General features: G+C 33.3%; 2 protein-coding genes across 6 annotated transcripts; both read right to left on the bottom strand.

Moving 5' to 3' along the window:
* Window positions 1-715: 715 nt before the first annotated feature.
* Window positions 716-5,706, bottom strand: LOC114423369 (protein MAIN-LIKE 2-like). Of its 3 annotated transcripts, none has more exons than XM_028390111.1 (7): window positions 5,562-5,706; window positions 4,036-4,209; window positions 3,494-3,612; window positions 2,730-3,374; window positions 2,439-2,606; window positions 1,954-2,343; window positions 716-1,879 (listed from the first exon to the last, which is right to left on the bottom strand). In XM_028390111.1, exons 3-7 carry the CDS (start codon window positions 3,599-3,601, stop codon window positions 923-925), a joined length of 2,268 nt encoding a protein of 755 aa, XP_028245912.1. In that variant the 5' UTR covers window positions 3,602-3,612; window positions 4,036-4,209; window positions 5,562-5,706; the 3' UTR covers window positions 716-922. The 3 variants fall into 3 exon arrangements, with proteins under 3 accessions (XP_028245912.1, XP_028245914.1, XP_028245913.1); XM_028390113.1 differs by having other exon boundaries at window positions 716-1,858; XM_028390112.1 differs by lacking the exon at window positions 5,562-5,706 and adding an exon at window positions 4,733-5,477.
* A 5,247-nt stretch (window positions 5,707-10,953) lies between these two features.
* Window positions 10,954-21,081, bottom strand: LOC114423368 (serine/threonine-protein phosphatase 5-like). 3 transcript variants are annotated; one of them, XM_028390108.1, is made up of 14 exons: window positions 20,938-21,081; window positions 19,772-19,926; window positions 19,417-19,586; window positions 19,264-19,335; window positions 17,414-17,564; window positions 15,531-15,704; window positions 14,572-14,680; window positions 14,365-14,482; window positions 13,207-13,354; window positions 12,606-12,854; window positions 12,322-12,447; window positions 12,139-12,239; window positions 11,628-11,702; window positions 10,954-11,426 (listed from the first exon to the last, which is right to left on the bottom strand). In XM_028390108.1, the coding sequence occupies exons 2-14, from the start codon at window positions 19,839-19,841 to the stop codon at window positions 11,367-11,369; spliced, it is 1,623 nt and encodes a 540-aa protein (XP_028245909.1). In that variant the 5' UTR covers window positions 19,842-19,926; window positions 20,938-21,081; the 3' UTR covers window positions 10,954-11,366. The 3 variants fall into 3 exon arrangements, with proteins under 3 accessions (XP_028245909.1, XP_028245910.1, XP_028245911.1); XM_028390109.1 differs by lacking the exon at window positions 20,938-21,081 and adding an exon at window positions 20,782-20,901; XM_028390110.1 differs by lacking the exon at window positions 15,531-15,704 and having other exon boundaries at window positions 20,938-21,079.
* Between the last annotated feature and the right edge of the window lie 1,647 nt (window positions 21,082-22,728).

Here is a 22,728-nt window from a genome sequence, read left to right as displayed (position 1 = left end):
AGCATTTTTCAATAAAAACAAATAAAGTATTTTATAGGGATCTAATTGTTATTTAAGTCTTTTTAATATTTAAAAATTGTTCTATAAAATAGTTTTTTTCGTAGAAATTGAACACACAGCAGGAATACATCCGCAGCAGAAATCAAACACACATCATTTAATGATATGAGTTTATTTCTTACTTGTTAATACTCTATAAAATAATTTGAAAATTGTTTTTCAAAACAAAATAAGAGGGAAAAAACTGTTCGGTAAGTATTGATATGAAAACAATTTTAGTGATGAAAATATTTTTTAAATAAAAAACTTGTTTGATTACGTATTTCCAACATTAAAAAAAAACAAAGAAAACATCATATTTTATCCTTTCATAGAGAACTAACATTGAAACCCGTGCAATCCACGGTTCTTTATAGGGATAAAAGTGAGAGAAAAAATAATAAAATAAAATGCTTGATTTTTTTAAAAACAAAAATAAAATACATTAAAAACAAAATAAAGTACAAACTGTTAAGACGTGATAACTGCTGAACAGTTTTTATATATCTATTGATAACACTAAATTATTAAAAACATATATGAACTTTTTAAACCTGGTAGATTTTGGAAGACAACCTTGATAACTCTTATTCTGCCCTTCACTATAGAAACTCAAAAAGAGTATTAGCGACTTTGAACTCCCATTTACACCCATTTCCAGAGGAACCAGGGAATGTGATACTGCATAATCACCCATTTCTTGTATTGTATTGGTGATGCCTGAGCGATTAAGTTGCATGTCATGCACCTTAATTCACAAGCATAGAAAAAGCTGCAAGCTATGCATCAAAAAATGAATATAAATAATTATACAAGGATCACACCTTTAAATTGAGTCAGCCTAAAAAATTTTGCTTCTCTACAATATTGTAAGGTATTCACCCTATACAGCAACACTACAATCACCATTCTGTGAAATATCCTCACGAGTTTCAATAGAAGAATGTTGAGACACTTCCATTGCTCCTTTAGCAGAAAGAAATTCACTTTCAAGGTTAATGTGAGAAAGCTGAGAATTAACAAGATTGTCAGTTGGACTGCTTTGTTGTGGATTGATCACACCACTTGAGTCAGCAAGTTGTGAGTGATTGACCTCAGCAGCAGCAGCATCTGGAAGCGTTGAATCGTCGGGACTAACATCACAAAGCTGTGAATTATCAATCACCATATTATCTGAAGGTTCCACAAAATGAATCTCATTGGCTGCATTCAGTTCCTCGATGTTTTCCTCTCCAGGCACATGGTTAAGCTCTTGCTTTATTTCTTCACCAACTCTGTGCTTTAGTTCTTCAGGACTAAATTCAGCAGCCGCATCATCTGGGTCCTCATTATTTTCTTCACCTGCTGCATAGCCTAGATCTGATTCATCAACCTCAATGTGTGGATCACAGAGCTGCATATTCTCACCATCAGCATTTGCATGAATCAACTGGGCAACACTGACTTCATTGTCAACACTACATAATTGTGCATGACTCAGCTCTCTCTCAATATGACTTAGATGTAATTGGCCAACCTCAATAGCAGTGCCATAGTACTGAGGTTGTTCATCCTCACTAACGGCATTATATTGAACCACACCATCCTTTCGCAGTCGTTTACCCGCTCCTCCTTTTCTTCTAACCCTCTCCTTTCCTCTGACCCTTTTTCCTAGTTCAACTTGGGGGCTCCCTGACGCCATGACCAAACCACCAAATTGGTCTCTCAGACATTCATGCGCAATATATCTTATCCTTGATATTGATTCAATTTGTTGTGGATCTAGCCCTTTTGTTGAAAAGGTATCCGCTATGTGTGCAATATCCCTCAGACCAGCATTCTGCAAACATTTGTTTATGTTCTTTAAAAAGCATTTCAAACTTAATCTATAATTGCTATAAGATATAAAACCAAATTCATGAAACATATCCTTACCGTTCTCTGAAACTCAGACGACAGAGATATAGGCCTTCCGATGAACTTACGAGTGATTCTCATATACCACTCCATGTACTCACTTTCATCTGCACCCTCATCTCCATCAACAATACTCACTTGACGGTCCATCCATTCATTAAGCTCGGATTCCATTTTCCCTGACAAATCAACGCCACCATCAACTCCTCTACTCTTCCTCTCCCACCGCTCCACATCATCTGGAATAGATTGAAGCATGCCATATTGCCTTAAGCATCGATTTGGAAGATGTCGTTCTGCCTTATCAAAGCATATCAGCATTGTCTTTGACCTCCCAAGAATTAAAGTGCTTTTGATATATTCTGGAATTACCATGCTGTCCATGTTTCGGTATGGGAGCCACTCCACCTGTACATTTACACCGGTTCAACTAGATTCTACTTTTAAAGTAATAAGAAAATTGCCAGATCAGTATTAAACATACAAATGAAAATAAGACATACATCACATGGTTTTAGGGAATCCAGAGACTTCCGATAGAAAACTACATCACGATTTGCAGTTGGGCCACTTTGTTTTCCTTTCCATCTAAGCACAAAGGGAAATCGATCATGCATCAGCTCAAGATTGAGCTTTGGTCGTCCAATATTTAGGTGAAAGTAACTCCAACACTGTAAATACATATAACCAATTAAATAAACACTTTTAAGAAAGGAAAACTGCAGTTTGAAAGAAAATGGAGATAACAGTCAAAGAGGAGTTAAAAAGAAGAGAAGCACACTTGTATAAATTACCTGAAGTAGTGTTAAACAGCCACTAATGGTACTTTGAGTTTTTAGTGAGGCATTGCCGAGTGCACGATACAAGAATGACAATGCTGCAGCACCCCAGGCATATTGCCCACATCTATCAAAATTCTCAAATAATGGCAGATACATTACAGGGACTTTGTTCCCTGTAGTTGTGGAGAATATGGTGCTACCTACAAGATAAAGAAGATATGCACGAGTATGTTGCTCAATCACTTCCAATGGAGCATCTTCAGGACAGCGAGAAAAGAACTCTTTCAACCAACTTAGCTTCACCATTCCGCCACTTGTGTAACCAGACTCTGGTGATCTACCAAGATACTTTTCACACACTGAACTGCATGCGGTATAGGTAATACCAATTACAGGTTCTCCATCAATTGCCAGCCCAAGCAAGAGTGCAACATCTTTAAGAGTTACTGTCATTTCACCAACATTCAAGTGAAATGTGTTTGTTTCTCTTCTCCACCTTTCAACTAGAGCTGAGATAAGAGGATTGTCTAGACTAATAGCTGGGATTGACCTTAAGTATCCAAATCCAGCCTTATCTACCAACTCAACCTGTTTATGAGTAAGTGTCCACTGATCAAGCTTTGAAGTATGTTCATGACATCTGAGGGCACCACGCTCCTGTTAATGCATTAATGAGAGAACAGTTATATAAATAATCAAGATATAGACAAGATTTTTCAGAAAAGAAAATGAATTAAAATATGAAGCAGAAAGGCTTCTCAGCTAGAAAACAGTACCTGTCCATCCCAAACTGCTGCAGAGACATGCTTGTCTTGGTCATACAGTACTGAACCATCAATTGGACCTGGATTAGTTGTATAAGGGTCCACTGCTGCCGCTTCCATTACTATGACGACTAACAACCAAACATCCAACAAAGAATTGAAATAAGAAACATGATCTTCAAAGTTTTCTTTTAATAAAAGAAGTTTACAATATAAAAGAGAGGAATGCAATGGCTGAGAAAAATGCAAACTCTTGAAAACAAAAAGGACGAAGGTAAAATCTTGTCAATACATCAAAGGCATATAAGCCTACAAATCCTAAGGATTAGTCTTTTAGTAGCCCCAAAATTCCAAATTATTAGCCCCAAAGCCCCATAAGCAACCAGTTCAAAACTTCAAAAACAATAACATATGCCAATGATAACGGTAGAATTGGAATAATGAGAAGAATGTCCAAAAATGAAACTTGACAGAAATCAGCATCTATCAACTCAATTAAGGAATGGCATTACAAATTATATAAATATATATATATATATATGAACTTTCTTTACCAGGAAATGAAGGATTTATATTGCAGATTTTAGGGATTGATCTTTCCTGTTATCTAAACCGAGTAATGGATAAGCCTCAACTTTGACTGCCATCTATTCTTGCTGCATTGAGTTACAAAATTCTCTTTCCTTGTACGAAAAACATTTTGAGGGAAAATTGCCAGAGCGCCGAATCTGACAAAACACAACATTAACACGGTTAGTGATATACGACAAAAGCAGAAGACGAATGCAGTTAGTGATAATATACGACAAAACACAATACTAACGCAATTAGTGATATACGACAAAACAGAATCCGAATGCAGTTAGTGATATTATACAACAAAAAACAATACTAACACAATTAGTGATATACGACAAGCATAAGATCACAACAAACAGGAAGTCAACAACAGACCATCATCTGTTGCTCTGCCCAAAAGCATAAGAGCTTGAAATGAGGCTATTGCCTAGTCATCCAACAGATTCAAAACATTTCTCTTTTAACTTTAAGGCCGGTAGAGTCATGCCTAAAATAGAAAGAATTTGATATAATGATCACTAAAAGTATAATAGCTGCTTAGTCCATGAAAAATAGTTTTAAAAAAACAATCCTATACCAAGGCTTACACAAGTTCAAATCATTTTTCTTTCATTTAAATCACAGAAAGCACCATCCTTCTACAAGAAGAAGAAAAAAGTTCTTTAACTTAACTTCAAATTGTCTGGGTCCCACTCAACTTTAAAAAAATAATTCATTTTCTCCATAGTTTATCAAAACCCACTTTCCTTAATCCCTATCTGCCGATTCTTCCTTGAACCTAACATCACTTCACTTTTCAATTCAAAAGCAAAACCTCATTCCCCATATTACCACTCAACAGCTAATCCAGAATTTTAAAAACTTCATCTTTCTATCATCATCCCATTTCAACCTCCTGAACCAAACAAACACCACAACTCTTCCTTGAACCTTAACTTCCACAAACAAAAGCCACAACCTTTTTCTACTCAAAACAAACAGAATATTCTCCCTCAAGGCACAACCTCAACACAACTCAACAAACAACCCTTCCCTTCCCTTTCCCCATTCCACAGCACTCAACATAACTCACTCCAAAAACACTTCAACAATCATCAATTAGCATTACAGGCACCACCGTTTTTGCTCAAAAACCCACACCCCACAATCCAGAATTTACTTGAGACCAAAAACAGAGAGCAAATAGTGAATCACGCAAAACCACCCCCACCCCACCAAAAAAAAAATGAAAACTTTGGGCAAATTGAACAAAAGGGTCCAACTGGGTCATCACACCAAAAAAAAAAAAAAAAACTCATTCACAGAGAAGTGGTTGGGTCCCACACGAATTTGGGACCCAGAGAGAGAAAGATGATAGAGGAGAAGCACAGGAAGAAGGTGAGAAGAGATCTGCATGGCTTAAGTTTTCGCTCAGAATTGCATTGAGTGTTAGAATAATAATTAATAATTAAAATAAAAACGAAGAAAAGTGAAGAGAGAGAGAGAGAGAGGGGGGGCTTACAGTGAATGGAGGAGAACACGATACGACTTCCACCGTCGTCGTCGCTTGATTTAGCACTTAGCACAGGTTTGTAATTGTTTGAGGGCAAACATTACACACGTACAAAGGGTGTGTGTGGAATTCTCAATGGGGGATTCCTTTGGGTTTGGGGGTGGCCCAAGTTGTCCCCATGATTTGGGCCTATGATTCTCATTAGGAAATTGCTCATGTACCCCTTTTCCTTTTTGTGTATTTATTATCCAAAATACCCTTTTAATTGTAGAGTAAGAAGATTTGTTCTTGCAGAATTATTCAGATTAATGGCTTCCACAATTATGTGAAATCTTCCTTGGTGCAGCACTTACACACATTGTGATATTTGAGATTGAAGAGCATGGGATGAAATTATACATGAGACTTGTATCTTGAGTTGGGTATATGGTATACGGATAAGTCTGTGAGTTTAAGTCTGCACCCGCAAAACTCGCAACCAGACAAACTTGCCTGCAATTTAAAGGGCTCTATATTTTACCAAGCCAGCAATTAGCTTACAGGCTAAATAGACCCGTCTGCATTTGAAAAAAAATAGAAAAAAAAAATTTAAAAATCTAAAATTTAGCACATTTTTCAAACCCATTTAAAAAAAAATCTAAAAAAACAAATTAAAAACCCTTTTTTTATTATTTTATAGTCCAATTGCGTAAATATTTAGCATATGTATGTTGGGTGCAGGGAACATATGCTGAAAAGGAGGTGTGAATAGCCATTTAGCAACATGCATTGTTTTGCTACATGATGTTTTCCAATGTCCACAAGATTCTTTTATTAGTCTAGTTTTATTTTATTTTACTTTTACTAAAGTAGTCGAATTACATTTTTTTTTAATTAAAGCATTAAAAAACTCATGACTGCTCACAGTCTAATCCAGCAGGTTAAACGAGTCAGACTAAAAAAAACACAATTTAAATAGAAACAAAAAATTGATGCTTATATTGTGTGGACTGTGAGTTAAGCACTTGTGGACATTCTTACAATGCATGTAGTGGTGCATCATTAGGTCATAGAGCATATGTGACAAAACAAATTAGAAAAAAAAAATAGAGCAAGACAAGAAGCATATATTGTTGGAGTAATAGGGAAAAAATGAGATGAAAAAAATCTAGTGTGGATGCAAGTTATGTCGATTAAAGGCAATAAAAAAAATTGTGGAAGAAGAGCGACACCGGAGAAGAAAAAGCTGAATGATCAATGAAAGAGAAAAAGAAAAAGGGAGAGCATCACCAGAGAATGGAATAGAAAAAAAAAAAAAAAAAAAAAAGAGGTAGCATTGAGAAAAAATGGAAAGAAGTTGAAAGAGAGGGAGAGGGAGAGAGAAACAAAAGAATGATGTTTATATAAACTTATTAACAAGAAAAAAAATTGAGTACATTTTGCAATTGTCTTCAAATTAACTAGTTTTACTACTTTTGTGGAATGGACTCCAGATTCTTTTCAACAAAATTTTGTTAACAATGACTATTAGCGTGTTTAGAACGACAAACGCCACCAAAATCATGTCCAAAAATAACAATAGACAACTTCTAAATGATACGAATTCGATTGAATGCAATACCTTAGCAAACACACGTTATATCATGTTCTTGGTATTGCATTTTAGGTCTCATGTTCCCCAAGCTCTCCATTTTAGTAAATGTGGTAAACAAGGCTAGGACACTTTTTTATATATATAAAGAAACATTTCGATAAAAATGTAAGATTGGAGAAGAAAACTTTGTTGAGAGTCATTTTTATATGTGCAATTTGAGGTCTAGATTTTTTTTACATGAAAAATGTTAGAAACACTTTATAATACTCACATATTAATATACTCTCTACTATTGATTAAAGTTGATTACAAAGTACAAAACTATAAATAAAATTCATTAAATAAGAGATGAAATTCATAAAATTTTATTAACTTAAACCCCACAAAATGAAATTCATTACTAATAAGTTTAGGTTTTCTCTATTTAAGAGAAGTAGGACTTGGACACACGGTATACTAATTTTATTTTATTTTACTAAATATGTAAACTTGTAGAATTTTTCTTTGTCATTGGAGAGTTGGTGTTTATCTAACTATCCATTAGGGATTGTGGTTTAATATTAGATTTTGAATTGGATCCAAATTTGGATACAAGTTGTTAGAGCGTAGAGAGCTTAACATGTAGAAATGTATCGCTGTGAACAATTTTTTTACACCGTTAAGAATGGTTTCAAGTCACAAAATTGCTTATCATGTCAGTATATATTTCTAAATTATAACATCATGTGTTTAATTGTTTTTCAACAACTTCATTAATTTGAAAAGTTAAAGTTTTTTTTTTATCTTAACCTTTCAATTCATTAGGAGAAAGAGATTTTGACTTCTGAAGATCAATCAGGAGATAAGTAAAGTCTAACAAAAAATTATTTTCACCAAAAATCAAATAATTCGGATAGTACTTGAACAATTTAATCTTAACTTTAACACATTAATCACTTGTGTTCAATCAGTTGATTAATTTAAAAAGTTGAAGTAAAAATCATCACCATAGACCAACTTTTGAAAGGAAAAAAAAGGGACAAAGTCAAAAAATGAAGATCAATCTAAGTTTAGAAACAATGTGACATAAACACTAAGTTTATGATCTTTTAGTCAGAAATAGATGGTGAAATACCCATTTGATTTTGATAATTAGGTTGAATGATATAAGTAAGCATGGTCGAATTTTGCATTTAGTTATTTTATTTTATTTATAAATTAGATGTATGTGTTATTCAAACATTAAAGATATAAAGAGTATCTAGATCCCTTTTATTCAATAAAATGTTTTGATTTCTAACATAATTTATCACGTATAAACTAAATATCTAGCACCATTTTTTTCAACAAAAAAGGCATTTTTTTCACAAGGAATGACAGCGGAAGTAAAGTGCATTCCTCAAGGAAAAAAATGGTGAATTTGGTAATAAAATTTTCACATCATTTTCACTCTCGCTTAATTGACTTGAGATCTTAAAAGAGGTCATGCAAATTCATGATATTCCTTAATTGGTCCAATTCCTTTTATACAAGTAATCAGTAAATATAAAAAGTAATATACAGAATTAACTACACAGAGTGCTTACTCATGATATTCCTTAATTGGTCCAATTCCTTTTATACAAGTAATCAAATAAATATAAAAAGTAATATATAAAATAGACTACACAGGCTGCTTACAGTTCTTTAAAATTTATTGCTAAAATGAACTAGGTAATGCAAAATATTTCTGGTAACTAATAAACGTATAGAAAGTAGGCACTTAAGCCCTTAGGTGTTGAGTATTGGTGAGTGACAATTAAATTATTAAGCTATTAACCATTCATAACCATTTCACGGATATTCAATTGAGTTGTTACTTAATCTATTAAGGTCAACTAAATGATGGAAGGTTGAAATAAATATATGAGGACTTTGATTTGATTTCCATTATCACCATTGTAGACCAATAATAATTGAGTTGGTACTCACATGATGGTTGAGTTTATAGTTTCCAAATGGTTGTTAATATTTGGAGCCTAAGTCTTCCTTCATTTTAGGCTGAATGTCCGTTGAATTCTTAATGGACTAGGATGTTGGCAAATAACAACATCAACATTCAACATTCATTGATCCTAGGTTTGTACACCTCATGAGAGTCACCGAGTTAGGTTCACCACTAGAACTCATGAGTTTCATCCCAAACTTAAAAGCATATTTGGAATTCCGTTCCAAACATTCGTTAAGATTAAAAGTAACGAACGAGTGTCTTTTACAAACATTCGTTCAAGCTTCATACACCTGAAAGCCAAGCATGCACTGCATTGTTGGGTTCATCCAAGTCATGTTACCCACCTCATTGCACTTGTATTGAGGATCTCCACGTCTTCCAACTTTGTTCACTCCTTGGCGGAAATTATCTTCACATTGGCATGTTAGACGCAACTTCGAAATTGAATTACACCATTGTCATTTTGAATGTTGAAATCCAACATTCAAACTTCATTTACACAACATTTTAAGTTTCTTTATAAGCAAAATACAATTCGAATTCACTCACTCAATCGTCCCTAAACTTGAGTACATATGATTCTACCCGAGTAAACCCAAGTTTACATAAAAGCAAGTTTTATGTCAAGTTAATTAACAAAATTTCTCTATCTAAACTTTTACTAACTAACTCGCAAGCACAAGATAACATGAAAGCATCGAGATTCACCGCTTCAGGTCATATACTCATTTTCCATATAGATTTTCAACCAATCGTTTTGGGCAAAACCTTAAGAATGTGGCTCATGATTTTTATGAATATCGGCTCATGAAGGGATTATAAATCATAATTTCGACTTAATTCTATTGTTTTCTTTTTTAGTAAATTAGTAAAACTTTAATTACGACAGCTACTATATGAACAACAACAATACAAAAACTCAGATACATAGAAATTGAAATAATAATAAAAATAGACAACCTTTTTAAGTTATCCTCGTGCAAAATTTGTCAAGTGCTTTCACTTATTTTTCCCTTAATATTTCTTGGTAAAAATATATTCCATATAATAAAGATCAATATTATCCTTCCGTCATGGACTGCTGCTAGTAAGGATAAAATTTATCTTGACAAAAAATGTTGCAGAATAAACTTTGAATCCTCAAATTTGGAGATACAAACCTTTTAATATTTGATTAATAAAAATAATTATTTCAGTGAAACAAACAATCATGGTTATTAAACTCTCAAGTTAACTCGCTAACTCTATCTTCTATGAATTAACTCATGAGTAAACTCTATTTTTAATAAACTTTGGATAGACTCTAAACTTTAAATAAACTTGATAGATAGACTCTTGAATTTATCACTGAGTTAACGAGTTAGTAAGTTAAAAAAATTAAACAAAAATATAAGTCATTTTAGAATATTTTTTGTCTATTTAGTGTTCAAAATACCTTCTTTAATGTGTTGTTTTCAAATAAAAAAAATTCTTACATTTAATAACATCAAATTTTTGTTTTCTAATAACATCAAACCCTCAATGACAATGATCTACCACTAAAATAATTATTATCTAGTACTAATACATTATTAGACTTGGTTATTTAAGAATTGTGAAATTTATGATTTACTATTTTATTTTATTATATTGTTTAAATGTTTAATTGATATGCTATTTATAAATATCTTGTTATTATTTTTATATGAAATGGACTCTTACGAGTCTACGAGTCGAGTCTATAAAACTCTTACGAGTTTACATAAACTCTAAGTTTAATAACAAGCAACCATCAATTTTGTAAACAAATATCTCATTCAATTGAAACTTGGGATCCAAGTCTAATCAACAGCTAGACACTGGCAGAAACACAAAGTAAATGGTCTTGCATAAAACAAATATCTCATTCAATTGAAACTTGGGATCCAAGTCTAATCAACAGCTAGACACTAGCAGAAACACAAAGTAAATGGTCTTGCATCCATCTATGCAGTGTCCATGTTCAGTTTTAAGTAAACATTATCACTAGAGTTTCACAAAGCTAATGAAGATGCAAATTTTTCTTACACTTGTTTGCCAAATGACAAGGCACAAGCTAAAGGGGTAACATTAGGGGGGAGAAAAAATGAATTTTAATAAAATTTTAAGCCAAAAATATTATACATAACAACAGTGGCCAACATGTACCAAATCTTCGCTAGCCACCACCTTAAACTTGCCCTTAGGGCATAACACAGTCATTGCAAAACAGCATAACAATTGGCAGTTCTAGGCTTCTAGTCAGCTGTATAAATTATGAGAACATCCGGAGGAAGTTGTTTGCATATGCCATAGGTTTGACATCAGGGTGTGGCTGCATATTCAACAAAATAAACCAGACACAAGGAAAGAATGTCAACCCTATATAACACAGATTGAAAGATATGCAGTCATAATGCACCAGAAAATTTGTTAAATAAAACAAAGAAAGAACATATTCATTTTTTTTTGTGTGGAGGATGAGTGACAAAACATGATATAACAGAGCATACTCCAAAAGATAAAAGATACTAACCACCGCTGAAAATGTGACAATGTTAGGTTTCAAATCAGGCGCTTCAAATCGAATAAAGGCACCCTTGTTACCCATCTGCAGCATGCAATGAAAAATCAACATTTACACACTTCATAGAAGGGAAAATGATTTGATATTAATATAAGCATGCCCTATGCACACTGTCCATGCAAACAACAAATATACAAAGGAAAGGCAGTGAAATATTATTTTCATTTACACACTTAATGTGGCTGGAAAAGCATCCTAGTTAATCAGGCAAGTAACATGATTAATTTCCTCACTCCTGGAACTTATCTTGATAATATGTTTACATACACAAAGCACAACCTGAGGGATGAGCCTATATAAATGATTACTACAACATATGCCTCTTTCAATAACATGGGGCTGGGATCCATGAATCCCATTCCCCCAGCCCCCTTTCTCCCTCCTCTCAAATCTTCCAAGACAATCAAGTAAGCAAATGCCATAAAAATAAAAAAGAATATAGCAGAAGGGATATGGTTACCTGGTCACAGTAATTTGGAGCAGAAAACACAGTTATGAGTTTACCCTCATGTTCAATCTCATAACCCTCATCCTTTACTTCGTGAGATCTCACAACTAAATCTGTAAATTGGTAATTTATGTGAAGCCACTGATTAAAGAACAAATAAGCTTTAATAAAACATCAGACTAATGCAAAACATACCTAAATTATTTTCCTGCAAAAACCTTTTTGTAACATCTGCACCAAAAGAAAGGCCTACACCACGCTTACTTGGGCCCCTTCCAGGGAGAGGTTGTGGATCGCTCCATAGCAATTCACACATCAACCCTACACATACCAAACATAGGTACATAAAACTACAATACTGAGGGTGAAAAAGCCAAAGGTGAGTCTATGTAGTGCAAGAATGGAAAGTTTAGAGGGATTTAGGTATGTGTGGTTAACTGGGAGATCAATTAGAGACAACAAAAAAGGATGTATCTAACCTTCTTCAGGAGGCTCACAAAATCTATTAATTGATCGGATGTCAGAGAGTTTGACCCCATCAACACTAAAAAGACCTCCATGAACTACGAAAACTTTCTCATTTATCACATGAGCCAAAGGCAAACAGCAGAATACTTCTGCAAATAGTTCGACAAATGTTTCATTCAACTTCGAGCGCACCTCACCCTCAAAACCATATATCTTGTTCATGCTCTTACTCTCATGATTTCCTCTGGCTAAATATATGGCTGAAAATCATATGGCAACAAAATAAGTTACAATATACTAGGAGAAAAACGAATAACATTCTCTCAAACAACCGAACTGGATAAAGTGAGGAAAGAAGAAAATATTTAAGTAATGCCCAATCACAGACAACATTATACAATTCACTTGAAACAATAAAACTAATTACTGCAATTTATGAGGTCAATTGCAAAAGGAATAATAAAGAATTTCAACTTATAATATTAGAGGGAAAAAATCTTTTTGATTCTAACAGATCGTAAAATGCAACAAAACAGATGATTAAGGGATCCTAAATTCATAATGTCTCAAAAAAGGGATAACAAAAGTTACTGATGAAGATCTAGGGTTTACCTGATGGAGACATGCACTTAAATGCAAACAAAGTGAGGATAACTTCCAATGAAAAAGATCCCCTATCCACAAAGTCACCATTAAATAGATACGGATTCTCTTCTGAAGGAAGCCCATTAAGCTCAAAAATATTCAGAAGATCATAGTACTGCAGAAGATGGAAAACAAATACTAATGAAATTGCAAGGTTAAAAATTAAAGAAAAAAATTCAAAAGCCAAGCAAAATGATGCAACAGGATAAAAGAAGACTTCACATCACATTCAAGTATGTCTGAGAGAAATGGAACTGTTTAAAAGATAACAAAATTTATAAATTACATGCCCTGCAATGATGGGAGAACCTTCTATGGGATTCAAATTTCGTTTTTTATTACTGTTCAAGACTTCAAGTTACTCTGGAAACACAATGCACGGCATTGTTCAGGTTGGTTTTTCAAACGAAAAATGGGCTAATTTCCCTCAAACGCCACTTTTTCCTAAGTTACTTCCTTTTGACAAGTCTATTTTGTATTATAAACACTACACACAAGCATCCTACTCGACTGCACAGCCTAATTTCTTTTTTAGTGCCAACACTACAATAGGAATGATTCAGACATACACAGTAAATCTTGATATTTTATTAGTAAAGCAGTGACTTGTTGAATTTCAAATTCCAGTGTGCTCTTTCTCCCCATATCCAACCACTAGAAAGGAAAGATGCTTTATTTCACAACAGTAGGAGTGGTCAGTTAATTATTTGCATAGTTTTTCTTCAGTTTATGATGTTTACAAATGCATTTTTTTTGGATCAGCAAAGTATTTGATTAACAAATTTAGTTTTTAATGTCATTTCCAAGGTTTGGATAAGAGATGTATGAGAAAAGCCCTGTAAAGGAGTGCAGTAGATCCTGGAGGCTGTAAATTGGTGATTATTGATAAAAATGAATGTCAGAATTTTAAAGGACGGGTTTTCACAGTTGCTTCTCATATGCGATTAAATTATTTCAAATGGGTTTCCTGTAAAAGTAACAGAAGGCATTACAAAGTTATAAGCAATAATTTGTTTTACCATATTCTGAAGTCACCTATCAACTTCAGCTGCCCTTAAGTTCAAAATCAAGTCTGTGACCCAAAAAATGTTATGAACAATTCAAATATTGTAATAAACCAATTACCTGACCATGAACATCACCACAAACAGTAAAATGTTTGCCATCAGGAACATGTATGTCAACAAGAGAAGGCAAAGCTTGCAACATCTCTCTTGTTTGCAATACAATCTGGAATGCATACCTAAAAAATTGAAACAGGACAAGAGAGAAAAAGACATTTCAATAACTTGTCAAGAAACAGATATACAATGAATTTTTTTCCTTTGGTACCGTTTATGTAAGAATTTCTGATTCTTGAAATCTTCCATCATTTTTTTCACAAAATCCAAAGTAACAGCATCCCCCTCTATTCTTGCTCCTGAATATTGTGGCTCAACATCTAGCATTAAAATGAAACACCAAACTTTGTTCATGTCCATGAGTGGAATAAAACGATACAGTAGAACTTAGAATTAATGTAAATATAAATCAGCAAAAAAGGTCGTTAATCTTATAGACCACCGATAATACAAACAAGAACAGTTGCTCATCTATCATGCAAGTGTGTTGTTAATGGTCCTTGAAATTAGCAATCCAATGAAAAGAATGGGAGGGGTTGAAGATCATGAAATTACATTATCTATCACATCCAAAGGCATCTATAAAATACATACTCAACAATCTTTCAAATTACCGAAGTTTGTAATGTCGATCCAGGTAGCAATTGAACACCCCGAAAAGATAAAATAATTCAAACAATGTGCAAGCAGCTGAAAATAGTAAAAATAAGCATAACATGTACATTGTTCTTTATTAGTCAGTTTAGGGGATGACTTATCCTCCTTTCTTGCACCTCTTACAGTTTCAGATAAAATACTCTTACAAGTAAATTGAAAAATGCATAGCACCTACTACTATCCTTAATTCCTTATTGGAGAACATACCAAATTGAAATCTTCTCAAAAGAATGAGCCTAAGTTAGTATCAGAAAGCCTAACAAGGGTATTAAGCACATTCTAAGGAACTAGGATCTTAAAGAAACAAGAGATGCTTTTCACGTGATTAACTTGCTCCAAAAAATAGCCAATATAAGGAATTTGCATTGTAAAGAACAAAACAATTTACGTTTTAATGCATTATTGATAATGATTCCATCCAACTTAAATTGAAATTCTTAGGTTCTTAAAGTTCATTCTATGATTAATTAGTTTTGTCTTGATTAATTTTAAGCTAAGACCTAGATCGTGTACCAGTATTGTGGCCACTCCACCAATAAGCCCCAAGGAGCAACAGCAAACCAACCACAATTGCAACTACTATTGTGGTCTTTGATGTCCTGAACAACATCACCGCCGCTGCCATAACTGCTACTGTCACTGCTGCTATGGCCACTTCGGTTGACACCGAAGAATTGCGGCCCTTTCCTATAATGATACAATATATACAAAGAGTGACAATTTATAGAAAAGTGCGACAAACATTCATAAAGAGACAGGCATAAAATATCCCTAGAATTTATGAAAAGGGATTGGAGAGGGAAAGAAGGATGATTAAGGAATGTGATGGAATCCTGAAAGTATTCACTATTGATTTAGGTCAGGAAGGAAGAAAAAAAAGTGCATCAACCAAGAGGTGAAAAGGGTATGGTTAACTATACAACATGATTATTTTTAAAACTTGTTGTCACTGCTAAGACATGTTCCTCACAAGAGACTCAAAACTGGTGATAAATTTCATTTTCTTTTAGTCTTCCAAATTACCATTTACCAATGAAAAGGAAGGTGGTGGAAGAAATGGATCATTTTCCTTTAGTTAAACTGTGTCACTATTTGGTTAAAAGCATTATATAAAATGTAAAACATATGGGTGAGACAACCTTCTGGGTCATTTTCCCAACTAGGAAATGGATGGTGAATGGTTGAAATAAATATGTAAAAGGAATATACAAAAGTAGATGAGATCCTACATCACCAATACTTTTTTGAAAGATACTCATCATATCGATAAGATGTTCTTGAATCTTGAACCATTGAGGAAATGAAATAAAAGCAAACAGAAGATGTAATCTTTCGTGTCACAATGCACCAAACATTTCTGACTTATGGTTCCTGTGATTGTAGAAAAAGGTTTAAGCATTGGATGGTGCATTATCTTGATGTTTAAATATTCATTTCTTTGTATACTGAGATGAGATGATATTACACTGTTTTGCCCTTCCTTCTCTATCAGCATTACACTTCATATTTTTCTTATTAGGATTGAAAACAAATTCCATGGGATATACACAAGCAATCAAGAACCTGAGGAGTTAAAAATTAAATCCACAAATTCATAGCAAAATGGTCCATTGAACTTTTTTCATTGCTACCCAAGACCACTATCATCAAAGAAACAGTACCAGTAGACAATACAAATTTCACTACAAAGAGTGGCAATGAAATGAAACAAGATAGTGATAGGCATCTTACTCCATTCAATCTACTACGTGAAAATAACAGTGTTCAAAGAAGGAAATCCCATCAACAACACAATTAAATGAGGAGAAAACCAAGGACCATATGCAATCAAATAATCTGATGAAAAACTGAAAATCTCAAGCATAACTTAATTATAGAAATGACAACATACTTGCTGCATTTTTCCACGTTAGTACATTGACAATACGTTAGGATCCAATAGCAAGGTATGGGACTTGAATCCCACATTGGAAGTATGGGATTGTAGTGTGGGATTTATAAGGCCTTGGGCTCTCCAACTACAACAACTAGCTTTTGTGATATGGTTCTCCCAAGGTTCTTATCAGGATATCAAGATAATTTGCTAATTTAATGTCAGATGGTATTCATCACAGGAGACATTGTATTAGAAGTTAGAACTTTCAAATAATCAAAACAAATCTACAGTTACTCTTTTACGGGCAAGTTAAGCATTACAAAATTAAAGCTGCAATAGTACCCTTAGAAAATAAACACATCCAAAATACACAAAAGTTAAGGGATATAACAGCATGACTGTATCAAATAATAAACGGTATAAAAATTCAAGGAAAAAAAAGGTATGCATGAGGGGAGGGAGGCAAACAGAAAATGTGATAAAATAAAGATACTAGCATAAACTGTATTCAAAATATTACCTATTGTTCGGAAATCTATGGATTCAGCTATTGAACGCCTTTCAGACTCTGGTGCAGCAATCGCTTCTTCAAATTTAAGTTTCATTACTGCTTTTTCACATTCCTTCAATTTCTTTGTTGCATCAGGATCATTTGGACACATTTTCTTGACCTATTCAATAAAAGTATATTAAACAAAATGTTTGCACATTGAAAAAAGTGCATGTTACAGAACAATAAGAGTGAGGTAGTCAGGGTTACTTTGAAGGAAAGTAAAAACCTAAAAGTAGAGGCTGGGTTAAGAGATATTGCAAACAAGGAAAACATTAAAACAGAATTAAAGGACAAGAACAATCAGCTTCAGCCAATCAAGATGACTTTGGTGTGAGAACATTTCAATAAGGTTGCATGCCAAGAAAAATTCAGATTCCTACAATTTCAATAAACATTAGCAACTACTAAGTTTTTTCTTAAAAAAATCATCTCTAGACACTAGAGTTAGAAAGCAAGTTGACAGAACAACTTCTATTTACACAAAGGGCTTACAAAAAGAAGACAGAATTGTAAGCATCAATTGTTTAAATTGCAGAGCTCATTACATGATGCAGCTGCAAGTGTGCAACATTTCAGTTGCAGTGGCCCCTGAAACAGTATTAGGCTGCAATTGCAGACCACATTGGCCCACTTCAGCCACCAACTACCACAACTGCAATACAAGATACACATACACAAGTAACACAAACATAACCAGAATGTAAAAAACCATGGTAGCAATTCATTCCAAGACACAATACTCTAAAACAACACAAACATTACGTACACAGAATCTAAACAAATATCAGTAAAGAGAACAGTGAAGGTATTAGAAATATATTTTATCAAAGTCAAATGTTTTGTTAAATAAATAAATATAGATTTTAAGGTTATAAAAGAATTTGAATAGAAATTAAAAAAAAAACACTAATATCCCTAAATAAAAAAACACTATTTGGAGCTGCCACATGGAAGATGTTGGTGCGGCATGCTGCAAATTCTGAGCTCTGTTCTGTAAGTGCGGCAACCTCAGCTACTGTGAGATACCTATCTAAGCCTTGCCAATTGTCTGAGTGCTGCATTTATTTGTTAATATTTTGTTTTGGCACTGCTTGGGAGAGTGAATGGTTGGTGGTTCTATTGTGGCTGTAAGTGAAAATAGCTCGGGCTGGGGATGCTTGCGGGCCTGAGGGACTGAGACAGTTTCTGCTAGTGGTGATTTTAATGTTATTTTGCTTATTTAAGTTATTTTATATTTCATATAAGCATGTTTCAATATAATTTTGCATTTTAGGCAGGATCTAATGACCCATATTATTATCTCTCATTTTACTTGTCTACCTCTTTTCCACTCTCTCAATTCTAGGTGGAATCTCAATCTCAACAACCTTGTCTGCAACATCTCGTTTTCTCTTTTACTTTCTTTTCTGTCCTTTTACCGAAGCTGTAACCCATACTCTAGAGTACTAATATTAGTACAATTTCATATAATATGTTAGTACATCTTTTTTTATCCTTTTACATTATCATTTGTTGGCACATACGTTCCTCTCTTCCTCTCGATACTAATGTTAGTAGAATTTCATAAAATATACTAAATAAATAACTTTAAAGATGGTGTGTTGCTACAATTTTTTTTTTTGCATCTCCATATTCTCTTTGGAATTGTTTATCTACATGACTAATGAAAGGATTACGAATATTAATATCAATGTTCTCCAATATTTTGCCATGCAACTGATCTACTAATATGAACATGTTATTTTCAACCCAGGCTCCTTCATTTCAATATTTTAAAGACATCAAAGTAACAAATATTTATAGTTGCAAATAGTTACCTGCTGAAAATCTTTCAGAGCTTCCTTGAATTTCCCCAGCCCAAGATGAGCAGCACCTCGCCTGTAATAACCCTATAACAATAAACCAAAATAAGGACATGTTTTATTAAAGTAAATATAAGAAAGCCTCTAATGTTTAAGGACTCAGAGCACCTTTGAATATTTAGGATCAATTTCAATAGCCTTTGTGGCATCTTGTATTGCGCTACCATATTCCTCAAGCCGAAGATGGGCAAAGGCACGATTAGAAAAGTAAACTGCATTTTGACTGTTCAGCTCAATTGCTTGTGTATATAGATCAATGGCTTGGGAGAATTTTCGAGCTGGAAAAGGAACTCACAAGATCAGCAAGTATTAACAAAGAAATAAGTTAAAGCAGTGGCATCTCAACAAAAGTCTGCTTATTAAAATCGAGTCAGATTCAATAATTCAGCTAAAGTTAACCAGAAATTTCACTGTGATGTTAAAGAAAGTAAAAGAATCAAGAAATTGTTTGAGTATTAATTACCATTGAATGCTTCATTGGCAAGGAGTTTAAATTCTTCAGCCTTTGAAACATTAGACTTTTCAGTTTCCATGTTCGTTAAAACTAGTTGTATAGGGTGAGGAAATTCAGAACAATAACAGAGTCAGTGTTCACTTCTTTTCTTCACAATGATTGACCTGCAACAATCAAACAAGCAAACAAAAAAAATTAGCAATATAGCAATAACCGGCACAACAATACTCAACTAGCAAAGGAACTACATCCAAATCCTGAAGCTTCCACCTACTTTATATTGTGCTGACTTTAAATTACCAAATCTACAAAAATACAGTGTTGCAAAAATTGATAAAGGTGGAAAAACAAAGTGGAACAATACATGTATGAGTAATATGAATAGATAGCTTTTCACATTGTGATTTATTATATCTAATACCAATCTCCCTAATTCATAACAGAAACAAAATTTAAACACAGAGAAGCTATAATATGAAGGTTCTTTCTCTCTCCTAATGTAAACATTAAAAACCCAATCACTGTAATCACGTTAATATCACTGTCATCAACATCTTCAATTCCCACTTCAAACACAACACCCTCATGATTAAACTCACATTTTCCATTCCCCAAAACCAAGTCCCCAAAATCAACTACATTCGAGGGGCTACAAAACACCAAAACCCAATATTTTTTATTTTTTTTGCTGAATTGGGTGGGCAAAGCCTCAACCCCAAAGCACAAACACCCAATACAATTCTAGGGGAAAAGGTCATAACTTGATAAAAGGGCACCCTTAAATTTTGATTTTTTTTTTTTAATAGTTACACACGCGCACACAGAAAAACATGCGAATGACATAAAAAAAAAAAGTTCCCATAAGCCATAACATTACTCACAATACACGTACTGTAAACTAAGTTCTAAAGGGTGAGGAAAAATAAAAGGTACACATGCAAATATAAACAGACAAATAAATAAATAAAAATGATTGCAGAAGTTGTTGTGAAAGGTAGCAATAAGTGGGAGAAGCTAACTTGAAGGTAAAGGGGTAGTTGGGGAGAAACAGCACAGTGAAGAATACGAATAATAAGAAGAAGAAAAAGAAGAGAATAGGAAGAAGAAGATAAAAGAAAAGGATCGGGTTAATAGCACATAAAAAGAAAAGTGTAGAAAGAGGTTAGGGTACGTACGAGTAGGAGTCTCTTTCAGCGAGTGGAGGCTGGAGAATAGTGAGGGAGAGTGTGAGGTTTATGAGACACAACACAACACAAACGCCTCTCTCTCTCTTACTTTGTCTCTCTACCCACCCTAATTCATGGACTCCTTTCTGGTTTTCAGTTTTTTATTTTTTTTCCTAAATTGCAATTTTGGTTTCATATAATTCACAAAATGACATATTTGGTGATCCATCCGGAAGAGATAGTAGTCAAATGGGTAATAGGTATAATTGGTGGTTCACTTATATATATATATATATAATATGATTAATTTATATTTTAATATATAAAACTAAATTCATGGTGATGATTAAACTATAAATATTATATAATCAGTTATTATTATAAATTATTTTGTATTATCATCAAATAATTAAATAAATTCTTATTTTTTAAGAATAAATATAAAAGTTATCAAATGATCATAAATAAGTTTGCTGAAGATATATAAAATATATAAATTATGATAATAATTAGTTATTGTTTATTGTTATCAAGATAAAAAAAATAGTATTAAGAAATATATTGTATGTTATTCAATAATTAGTTATTAACAATTTAACATTTTATATGAACGATTAAAAAAATAGCAAGTTAAAAAAAAAAAACTAAACCAAACCAACTTAGGCCAGGTTATCGAATTTTACCAAACTCAATTAGGTTAATCAGGCCAAATCAAGTCATTTGTATTTTCGGTCCTACACCCTATTCTAGTCGCCCAGGACACGGTCCCGATCAAATCAGTCCAACCGCCCAAATGGTCCAATTTTTATAACTATGTTTTGGTCATTTACTTTTTTAGAAGTTGGTTTGTCATTTTTTTCATTCTTCTCTCCACCTTCTTCTTAGACTCAATAACACATTACAAAATCTTCAAACCCAAAACACAAATGACACCATAAATCCAATTGATTCAACAATACCAATATGAAACAATGAATCTCCAAACTGGTTAAACACCTAAAATAAAGATTAAAAAAATCAAGATCTAAAAAGAAAAAATAATGCAAAATCTAATAAACACATAACCAAATGCACATCCGAAGATTAAAAAAATGCATGATCTAAAAAATGCAACACCAGATGCACATCTAAAGATAAAAAAAAATGCAAGATCTAAAAAGCGCAACATTGGATGCACATCTAAAAATAAAATAAAAAAAACTCAAGATCTAAAAATGCATATCTAAAAAAACACAACACCAAATGCATAGTCACTCTAATTCTCCTCGTCTTTGTTGACTCTGATTCTACACAACCCCTAAAATATTTATTGAAGGAGGATGAAATGGAGGGGAATGACTCTAATGGTGCATGAACACACTTGTTATTGTACTACCCCCATAATGCAGAAGACCACAAAGGAGAAATGTAAGAATGGTAAAGAGGGTGAGATTGAGGGGTTTTGAGTTTGGGGCTTGGGCTAGGATTAGGGTTTGGGAGAGAACAAAGCCTTAGAGAGCTTCATTCAAGAAAAAATTGTGAGAGGAGTGTAAGAGAAATAATAAAGAAAACACTAAGAGAAAGATGTTATTTGGCCTCCAATCTAACAAAAAGGACCGATTTGTACTTTCTTAATAAGATAAATGACCAAAGTGAACTTTTTAAAAGATAAAGGACCAAAATGTCATTTGTCCTCCTATTTTTTATCTTGTGATTTTAGTCTTCCTATGTTAGAAAATCTATAGTTTTGGTTAAATCCTCAATTTTGCATATTTTTATCCATTTATTTTGGTATACTTGAATTCTAGACCTAACATATTC

This window comes from Glycine soja, chromosome 8 (assembly GCF_004193775.1).
Source record: "Glycine soja cultivar W05 chromosome 8, ASM419377v2, whole genome shotgun sequence".
Classification (NCBI taxonomy): domain Eukaryota; kingdom Viridiplantae; phylum Streptophyta; class Magnoliopsida; order Fabales; family Fabaceae; genus Glycine; species Glycine soja.
This window is presented reverse-complemented; position numbering and strand designations above follow the sequence as displayed.

Excerpts from the sequence above, each read along its gene's own strand:
- LOC114423369 (XM_028390111.1), bottom strand. The coding sequence starts at position 3,601 with ATGGAAGCGGCAGCAGTGGACCCTTATACAACTAATCCAGGTCCAATT. Across the intron at positions 2,607-2,729 it reads GCTGTTTAACACTACTTCAG|TGTTGGAGTTACTTTCACCT; the intron begins GTAATTTATACA and ends ATGTATTTACAG. Across the intron at positions 2,344-2,438 it reads ATTCCCTAAAACCATGTGAT|GTGGAGTGGCTCCCATACCG; the intron begins GTATGTCTTATT and ends GTAAATGTACAG.
- LOC114423368 (XM_028390108.1), bottom strand. The coding sequence starts at position 19,841 with ATGGAAACTGAAAAGTCTAATGTTTCAAAGGCTGAAGAATTTAAACTC. Across the intron at positions 14,681-15,530 it reads GTGGAGTGGCCACAATACTG|ATGTTGAGCCACAATATTCA; the intron begins GTACACGATCTA and ends TTTTAATGCTAG. Across the intron at positions 11,427-11,627 it reads TTGTCACATTTTCAGCGGTG|CCACACCCTGATGTCAAACC; the intron begins GTTAGTATCTTT and ends TTGAATATGCAG.